Source organism: Scleropages formosus, chromosome 11 (genome assembly GCF_900964775.1).
Source record: "Scleropages formosus chromosome 11, fSclFor1.1, whole genome shotgun sequence".
In the NCBI taxonomy this organism is placed as follows: domain Eukaryota; kingdom Metazoa; phylum Chordata; class Actinopteri; order Osteoglossiformes; family Osteoglossidae; genus Scleropages; species Scleropages formosus.
In genome coordinates this window covers 30,255,077-30,265,432 of record NC_041816.1, presented here as the reverse complement: position 1 = coordinate 30,265,432, position 10,356 = coordinate 30,255,077, and the positions used below count along the sequence as shown (strand labels likewise).

Below are 10,356 nucleotides of genomic sequence, written 5' to 3'. Positions count from 1 at the left end.
GCCGCCATCATCATTCCTCATCACTCCTTCGTGGGGCCCCTCCTGCATCAGGGAAGGACCGCAGTCTTCGCTTTGGGTCACACTGATGCTGTCAGTGCTCATCCCTGCTTGGGGGGGCGTTCAGTAATCCCTACTCAGTACATTCCCAAATGTAAGGGGGTGCGGTGGCGCAGTGGGTTGGACCGGGTCCTGCTCTCCAGTGGGTCTGGGGTTCGAGTCCCCCTTGGGGTGCCTTGCGACGGACTGGCGTCCCGTCCTGGGTGTGTGTCCCCTCCCCTTTCGGCCTTACGCCCTGTGTTACCGGGTAGGCTCCGGTTCCCTGTGACCCCGTATGGGACAAGCGGTTCTGACAGTGTGTGTGTGTGTGTGTGTGTACATTCCCAAACAGACCCATGCTGGAGAATAATAAGTGACACTTACTCACAATTAAGTACATTTGTGAAGAAAAACTGCACTTTTCACAGTTATTTCTGGCATTCACATTCATACCACATTGATACACTGTTATTCTGAATTAACATGGTACCTGGACTGTCCACCATGGCTGTGTCCTTGAAAAGGGTCACATGAGCTCCATTGTTACACTGTTTTTATTCACAGCTATTATTTTCTACCACTCTTATTATTGCATGTTTTTTTTCCATTTTTCAGGACAAGGTTACAGTGGCCTGAAGCCAGTCAGGTGTACAGCCTGGGTGTCACCGCAGGCCTTCCCTGGGCCCACACACACACACACACACACACACACACACACACACACACACACTACTTTTTGTGCCTGGGTTGTTGTTATTGTTACAATTTTGTCTGCAGGTTTATTTAATATTTTGTATCCTCTATTCATACTTTGGCTCTTTTGTTCGTTAACCCACTATAATGAAGCACTTGCCACTAGGTTAGAACAACAGGCCCCGCAATGTTTATTGACATGAAGTCATTTCCTTCACTGCTCTCCCGCTGGCTGTTCCTCCACATGCTGACGGAGGCTGCGCTGCTCAGGAGTCCAAGACACACAGTAGTTCTGGCTGCTGGAGGACGGGAGGTCGAAAAGACCCTCGGAATGGTGTTAATTCAGATGAAGACACGATGCGTTATGCCTTGGTGCGGTTTCGTCTCCTTTGCGTCTTCGCTGACTGATGCGCCTGCAATTTGCACCAACCGCTTTACCTCCGTCAAATTCTGTTGCCTGTCTCAGGGTACACGAAACATTTACGTGCTAAAATACCGTCGCGCTTGTCAAACTTCTCTTATACTCGTGATGGATGCTCAAGAAGAGTGACCTGTGCAGCTGCCTTTGGCTTTATGATTTGCTTTCTTCAGAGTCTGAACACTTTCCATGTTTCCATTATTCTGGCCTCCACTCATGCACAAAACGTAGGACTTTTGCTATAAAACTTGAAATTGGTTTATTCTTAATGGTGAACATAGTTTCCATTGAAATAAAAAACAATACCATATCCTAATCAAGAATTGTCATTTTTTATTCGAAAATCAGACCTGAGACCTACAAATGTTTACAAAAACAGATAAAAAAGTCTTGGCGAAACAGACAAATTAAAAAAATAACATAATTAGTGCAATTACAATGTACGTGCATACAGTAAGAGAGTAGAGCACCGCAGTCCCGGCCACATCCCTGCTCTCAGGAGCTCAGAAAGAGCTCTCCATCTCGATGACCCCGCTTGGGTTTCCATTGGTCATTTCCTTGGCTCCTGGCTTAACTGACAGCACAACCTCCATCTCTTTCTCAGGAGCAGAGTGGGACACCCTGTTGATCTTGGTGAAGCTCTGGCTGATCTCCACAAAGGTCTTGTTTTTGGTCTCAGGAAGGACAAAGTAGAGGTAGGTGGCCCCCAGAAGACAGAAGACCATGAACACCAGGAAGGTGTACGTCTGCAGGGCTTCCTGCAGGGACACAGGAGGGAGGTGGAACGGCACGGAAGATGAAGCAATGGGCAAACAACTTGGAGACGAAGTTCCAGAGCAGCCCTTCGCCACACCTTGCGGAAAGGTGCACAAGTCTGACCGCTTTGCTGAAACTATGTAGACGAATAGTTCAGCAAAATGTAAAATTGTTTCCTTGAGATGCCTGCTGAGAAATTAAAGGATGAGGCTGAAGGAGCATGACCACAGAACCTCTACTACCCTGCGGATGATTAATAAAATGCAAGTGTAAACAAAATAAAACGAAAAGTAAATTAAAGGAAGACTCTTAATAAGCAGGGCGCTGCAAGAGGGGGATATCTCTTCCAAAGCAAGGAGCTTTTTGAATTCAATGCACAAACTAGATCTTAATGGGGGTGTCAGGAAAGGAAGCACAGTGGCGCAGCGGGTAGTGTTTGTTATTGCACACAGTGTGGGCTTATAGGGTGTGGGTTTGAATCTGGAGATTTACCTTCTTCTTTCATTGGTTTGGGTTTCCTCTCACAGTTCAAACACGTCTTTCAGGCGAACTGGTCACTGTTTTTTTGTGTGTGTGTGCGTGCGCCTGTAGGGTTGGGGCTACCCTGCAATAGACTGGAGTCCCACCCAGGGCACACCCTGACTGGTCTTGCACCCTGTGTCTCTGGGACAGACACTGGATCACCGTGACCCTGACGATGACAAGTGTGCTACTTTGAAAAAAATACGTTTATTTATATCATTTTCATCAGCCTTATAATGTGCACAGACTGCATTTAAGGCCAACAGACCAATCGCACAACCGTTGAAGCCACAGCTCTGGCGGAGGTATCAGGAACTGCAGTTCTTCCCATTAGTAAGTCACACATCTGATGTTTACAATTACAATACAGTGTTTTCATTTTCATCTTTGATTGATATATTTCAGCACGTGGCATGGTGGTGCAGCGGGTAGCACTGGTGCCCCGGACGACCGCGCACCTCTTGTCCAGCTATTACTGAAATGGAAATATTTAAACGCGCTTGTTAGTTAAAAGGTTTTAAAATCCTGTGGGTTTTGAGTCTCTTTTCAGTGTGTAAATCATGTTGTTCTAGAAATGTTTAAAATTGCACTCTGATTAATGTAAGAATGTTGCATAACTGAGGAGGATTTTTCCTGCTCAAAAACTGCACGCACACCTGAGCACAGCTGCCTATTGACTATTGCAATATTTTACTCTCAAGGGATCCGAACCCTGCGTCGCTGCAGAATCAGGACCTTAATAAAAACCAGAACGTACAGTGATATATTTACTATTTCTTCTGCATGAACTCACAGTAAATTTAAAGATAGGATTTAAAATTGGATTTCTTGTCGACAAAGTTCTGACTGGTTCGGTTTGTATTTATCACACATCAACATGAAGAAGGCAAAACATGCTCTTTCAGCACAGGATACAAGCTTTTTCATCCTACAAGTAAGAAAGTCAAAAAGAAATAAATAAGTTGGTGATAAAGGCATCAGACCCAGGACCTCAGTACAGGGAAACAGTAAAACCAGGTAATTTTAGGGACGCCTCTCCAGCCACTGCATTTCAATATAGATTTACGATACACTACTTCTCGTTGCCATATCTATCTTCAGTAAGGCAGTTTTGATGCTGCAGTCCGTGCTGCAGTCTGCGCACCTGCCTTTTTACTCGTCTCCCTTTCTACCCTTACCATGAATACCACACAAGTGGTTTCACCCAGTGACACTGACCCTAACCTTGCTTACCATGTCTGAGTTTATTACTGAGGGGGTCTAACGTTACTTTCCTAAAATCCTCTTCAAAATTTCTGAAAAAGAAACTGAACTGAAACTGAAAACAGCCATGAAAATGAAAGTGAACAGTCTGTATCTATGCCTCCGCTGTAGACAGGTATGTGTGTATAGTAGAGTACAGTAAAGCACAGTAGAGTACAGTAGAGTAAAGCACAGTAGGGTAAAGCACAGTAAAGTACAGCAGGGTAAAGTACAGGACAGTAGAGTACAGTAAAGTACAGTAGACTAGAACAGAGTACAATAAAGTACAGTAATGTCCAGTAGAGTACAGTGAAGTACAGTAGAGTACAGAAGACGACAGTAAAGTGCGGTAGTACAGTAGAGTACAGTACACCACCAGACTGTGTGGTGTCTGCGGACCGGGGTGTCACACACCACGCAGGAGCAGGAGCCCAAAGTGTTGAGTACCCAGTACCCAGTACCCAGTATCCAAACTGTGGCCCGACCACGAGATGTTTTACACCGCAATTTACCTTAGAGCGGAGGTTGAGGACGGTAAAGAGGGGACGTGTTCCTGCGCTAATTACGCCCGTTTCCGTTTAGCCACACGTGACGGGGGGGCAAAGGGAGAAGAGCGACCGCACACCAGGGGACAGGAGCCGCTCCCCACACAGCAGCGCGAGGACGGCAGCGGAGTCCAACAGGACAGAGCGGACTGAGCGCAGCGACGCTGCAGCATCGCACAGGCTCATCAGACTAATGTGAAACGGCAAATTGGGTTAAATATTTCCGCGGAAAAGAAACAAATACTTTAAATAGACAGAAAAATATCGTGGAAAGCTGACCTCACACTGTCAATCAAGCCGCTTAGCAGCAGATTATAACCGTGGAGATCCAGATTATTTTGGAGAGGCCGGGAGCCCAAAGTGACCTGCTTTGGAGCGCCGCAGACGCATGTTTAATCCCCACACGTGTCCATTGGTACCTAAAACAAACGCATTAACGGTGCCCTAAAGCGAGCGGCGTCCCACAAACCGCGCGTCCATCAGTCACTTCCGGGGCACCATGCCCCGCTACTTAAATACATGCACCTCCTTCCCAGTTTGCTGGTTTCCTTGACAACTGCAGCTGATTGAAGACGTGTGGGGGCTGATGGTTCGTTCCTCCAGATTGTGTCCCCTCACAGATAAGGATGAACATAATGTGTGAAGACGTGTGTAAAAGAAGGTTTTCTGCGACTGTTCCTTGGGAAATGTGAGCAGCGGCCAGGAGCCGATCTGGCTGACCTCACTGAGGGTGTCCTGCTGAATGCCAATTAAACAGGCTGGGGGTATATAAACACACTGGGGGGTGGGGGTAGCGTACCCACAGTTGTGCCTCCCCCCCAGAAGCCTCCCACCGTACAGTCTTTCTCAATAGAAAATGACAAGTTTCCACGACATTGAGCTCTACCAATGAACTGGAATTTCACAAACTTCAGTCCAAACTCTCCATGTAGAAACATCCAGAAATCCTCATGTTTACCTCTTGAGCCATAATGGACCGAGATGATGGCCTCAGGCAAGTTCTGGTCACGTCGTCTGTGCACATTTATGACCTTTTCTGCCGCATCATATCAGCCTTATTGGAGACACTGAAGCTCCGAAGCCAAAATGACCGATTACTCTTCACCCTACGAAGCACCGGCAGAATGAGGTGTTGTACCCATTGGCCTCTTCATCGTCCCGCCAGATTTACATTTATTCATTTACCTGACGCTTGCCTCCAATGTAACTTACAATGTTAAGGGTACAATTATTTACCCATTTATACAGCTGGTTAATTTTACAGGAGCAATGTAGGGTAAGAACCGTGCTCAAGGGCACTACAGCCAGAGATGGGGATCAAACCAGCAACTTTTGAGTCCAAAAGCAGCAGCTCTATTCACTACACCACCAGCTACCCCCTAGATATCCAATTAACACAGGAAAGGGGAAAAGGGCACCACTTGATTGCTCCGCCTCTTTACATCGGTAATGCCATAAACGGGGCAGTAACAGCCTGTCGCTCCACTGGACTGTAACTCCTGGATTGTTCAGTGCCGGTTTTGGGGAAGGATACAGACACCATCACTGGGCTCCACTTTGTCGGCTGGAGCTCAGACACGCTCAAGAAAGGAATGCGGTACACGGACTACGCCAGACGCGGCGTTGCAACGCACATGTCGCACATGCTGGAGTACCAACGCTCTCCTTACACATGTCCTGGTGTGGGCCGCGTGGTCCAGAGCCTATCTCAGAATCAGCGGGTGCATACAGCGTGGATAGGACACCAGCCCATTGCAGGGGAGTCTCTCACACACACACACACACACACTCAGTCGCTCGAGCAATTTATAGTGTCCAGTTTACCTGAACTGCATTTGGACTGTGGGAGGAAATCAGAGCACCTGGAAGAAACCCATGTAGACACAGGGAAAACATAGAAACTCCACACAGTTGGATTCGCAGCTACACCTGAAGAGCCCAATGCTGTTGAGACGGGGTGGGATAACCCGCTGTGCCGCCCCATGTCAGAGTAATTATTAAGAAACTGTGGGAGTAATTTCACTTGTCCCAGGTGTGTTGCCATTTTTATTTCCTCCAAGCTGGCTAGACCTCAGCACAACCTCACTCACTCACTCAGTCATTCGCACTTTACTCACCTATCTGGGAACCTTCTATTGACTCATTCCAATCACTCATTCATTAGCTGCCGACCTTGTTCTAATTCCTTCGGGCATCATTGTTGTTCAGCGACTCATTCGTTCATCAGCTCCCCGCCTCCTGGGGACGTTTTACTCCATAATCACTGTTGCATTTCACGTCTTCACTCTCTCTTCCCTAATCATTCACCCATCCACCTTCTCACACTTCGTCCACATACAACTATTTATTTTATTTTTTTTCTTTCGGTGAAATGAAAAGGCAGCAGAGGGTTACAGTGTATCAACATGCTACAATATGAATGCTTTATTAATGTAGCAAATGGAAACTCCGCAGAGGTGCTGTACGTGAACAGTGTTTTACAGGTAAAGTATTTGTGCCGTTAAACTCCTTTGCGCCAGTGGCTGAACTCAGAAGTGAGCGATGTTCGCCCTGCTCTCCCGAGAGGAACAGAGTATGATGGTGACCCCCTCCCCTTGCAAAATTTGCACGCAGTCACCTTTCCCTGGCCACACGACAAATGGGTCAATCCCTGGTCGAAACGTACGCCAAATGGGTCAGGCGTCACTGCAAGCCACCTGTTTTTCCTAGAGCCACAAGGCCTCACCCCTTCTGGCTCGCTGGTTCGAGGTGCTGGTGCTTCAGATGAGCAAGGTCACATCATCTTGGAGATCATTTCCAACAGTCTGGTTCCATGGGGTTTGGTGTAGCTGAGCATTAGGGCCCTTTGGGCATTAGCACAAGAAATCAAAACAAACCTCATCATACGGACGGGGGCTGGAGCTTTTAAGTGGCACAAGTATACAGTACACGCCGCTGGCACCGATGTACCATGTTAGAGACATCAATGATGTCACTGGGTGCTTCATATTTATGCTACTGGTGTTACCAAAATGGGACCTAATATTTATCTGACACTTTTCTCCAAAGCAACAATTATTTACCCATTTAGAGAGCTGGGTAATTTTTTTGTTTTACTACAGCAATTTAGATAAGGATGTTGTTCAAGGGCACTACAACTGGAGGTGGGATCAAACCTGCAACCTTTGGGTCTAAAGGCAGTATCACAAACCCCTGTATTACCAGCTGCCCCACTAATGCAAACCAGCAGTGACCAGCACTAGAATGAGGGAGATCAGCTAAAGGCACTCAAGTGCTCCATGGATCAGCAAGTACCAGCTTGTCAGCTACGTTTCCTATTAATTTGTCTCTTCTTCCTGGAGGAAAATAGCTTTTTCTTCTGTTTTGCTCACATCACTTGGCACATTCTGGCAAGAGACCTCTCATTATAGACTTGTACTGCACACCTCATCAGTTTCTTATTTTCCCTTGGACACCTCCTACCGACGGCAACCAAACTAATAGCCTTTAATGCTTCCCAAAGCAACGCTGGCCCTCTGCGTATCGCAGAATTTCTTTGGGAGAATGTGCCGGAATTTTTTAATGGTCTTCCATTTCCTCTAATACCGTAGACTGTCAGGCTGACACAGGGTAAAGTGAGGGCACTACACTGAACAATTTAAAATGAAGAATCTCACTGAAGGTACAAGAAGAGAGTTTGTTTTAGGGTTTGATCCTACAGCCCCCGTGGGACAGAGTCACCCCTCCCCAGCCGTTACTGTGCATAGGGTACGTTTACCCTCCTTAGTTTTAACACCAATTTCCCTCCATCCTTCTACACAGGATTTCTTTCCCCCTTTTCCCACTGCTCTCTCTTTAAACAGTGAGTAACCTGTGTGTTCGCACTTCTGTTCCATCCATTCCTCCTCGCATTTTACCACCAGTTCAGCTCTTTGTGTCCACAGTAACGTTCGAGCTGCCGCTGCTCTCGCTTGCTGTGTTTCTTCTCATTTCAGTAGCACGTCCTACTCGCCCTGTGACCTCCCTTGGTCTCCGGAAGAGGCCCCACACTTTCTTTGCTGGCCTCCCTGCCACTCCATTGCACCTTTCCCTGGCAAAGAACCTGGAAGAGACCCTGTATCCCTGCCCAGGAGGCACTTGCTGTTTGTGACTGCTGTTGTCCAGCGACTCGTCGGAGGCAGAGTGATGCGGCCCAAAAAAATCTATTTTCTGGGAAATCATAAAATTGTTGCCTTCTACAAGTAGTGAGAAATAATTCAAATTCAAGAGTGTGATTCTCCTTTACTTTGGAGGGAACACACCAGTGGTGAGTTGGAGGTGCCTGTAAGGTAGAAATCACTCACTGAACCAGTGTGAAGAGCGGAAAGGAGCCGTTTTTTGTCACTGTGTGGAGCACAACGAAAGAAAGAAAGAAAGAAAGAAAGAAAAGCAAAGAATTGTCTGCAGAGATGAGGCACAAGACTGTAGTCAAGCATGGAGGGTCTCAAGGCTACAAGTCCATCTCCATAGATCTTCATGTTCCTGCTTCCACAGGACTCGTTAATAGGTTCATGGCCCACGGCACCGCAGGTCGTAAGAGAAAATTTAACGAAAGATCACAGTGAAGCAGTTGTACTTCTGTCAGGTACCACACAGATTCCTGTTGACCTTCAGACACAAAGTACAACAAAGATTCAAGTGACACAATCCACGGTCACCTCCCTGAAAGTGGGCTATATGGTGGGAGACCCAGGAGGTACTTAATAGAAAATTGCGTCTCAAACTCCAGTAAGTGCAAACATTATTGAACAAGGACATCTTGAAAAAGTGGACCTAAAAACATTTTAATGCCAGCAAACAGTGGCATTTATTGAGTAGTTACTTAGTTAGTTGCCGTCGAGTCGTTCAGGACTCATGGTGACCCTATGTGTGACAGAGCGAGATGTTGCGTGATCTTGTGCCGCATGCCTGATCATTCCAGCATTTGCATTCATTGTTGCAGCAATTGTGTCAACCCATCGCATTGCATTTATTTACATTTTTTAAATTTATACTACTGTTTGTTCTCTCGTGTCTGTAAATGCTGGAAGCATCAAGAACCACAGCAGATTTCTCGTGTGCTTCAGCAAACTGGCCAATTAAACTCATTGTGATAAAAACACTGTGGTTCACAGCGACTCTCTAGGTAGGAAGCACCTTATCTGTTTGTAAGCACAACTGGATTTGTTCTGTCAGGGGCTCTTGGCTCTTTTCATCTCAGAACACACAGCTCTCGCACAGCTCTCATAGTGTCGGGATCGTCAGCTACCCTGCGGGGGGTCTCCTACCTTTCTGGCCTCGTAACCATTCCTTTCATACGTGGACACATCTCTGAGTTCCTCAGGTACCTGCATATTTCATATGGTGGATTCAGACATACAGGGAGAAACAGTGAAGGCAAGAGACAAGGGCAGAGGTGAGGAGAGAGAGAAAACAGATTTTTGACAGCTCCAGTGCTCAGAAAGTATCACGTTGTCCTGGCAGAGGGACCTGATGTACCCAGGAAATGCTGGAACCCAGACTGAGACTCACGGGCGGAGGCAGTGTAAGCAGCGTAAGTCACCGTGGTGAATAAGGTGTGTGGGCTGATAATACTACATAGAGTTCATTGGAAGTTGCTTTGGAGAAGAGCATCTGATAAATAAATAAATGTAAATGTACTGTAATTGGACCCTACAATGAATCATGATCATTGCTCAGTCATGGCTAAAATCTTCTCAACAGGCTTTATTCCTTTTTTTCGTTTTTCTGTTTTTAGAATTTTTCTCTGCTGAGCCAAATGGAATCATGAGATATTTTCCGCATTGAACTTAATAGAGGGGCCAGTGGGAATTAAAGGTTCGGTTGTTACCCGCCAGCCTCGCACCGCTGTATTCTCCCTGATAGCAGAAAAGGTGCAGGAAATTGTTTGGTTCTCTGCATTACTTCATTTAGCCTATGGCTGCACGTGCAACTTGGGCGGTGCCTCTCTGTCACTCTGCGGAGATGATGCTGGCTTTCACATTGGGGGAAAACTGTCTGTGCACTGTGGTAGTGGTGAAGAGCATCAGGATGTTTGGATTATATTGTACATGTAGCACTCATGCAACACAATGCTTTATCTACAGCATTCTCAAAATGCACATCTCAAAATTGAGACCAACAAAG

General features: G+C 46.6%; 1 protein-coding gene across 5 annotated transcripts in view; it reads right to left on the bottom strand.

Moving 5' to 3' along the window:
- Positions 1-1,545: 1,545 nt before the first annotated feature.
- slc2a9l2 (solute carrier family 2 member 9, like 2) overlaps positions 1,546-10,356 on the bottom strand; it is a 98,546-nt gene continuing 89,735 nt past the window's right edge. For all 5 annotated transcript variants that reach the window (XM_018735417.1, XM_018735419.1, XM_018735420.1 and 2 more), the window contains one exon: positions 1,546-1,905. In XM_018735417.1, coding sequence (XP_018590933.1) covers positions 1,651-1,905 — 255 coding nt within the window. In that variant the 3' untranslated portion in view covers positions 1,546-1,650. The remainder of the gene's footprint in view (positions 1,906-10,356) is intronic.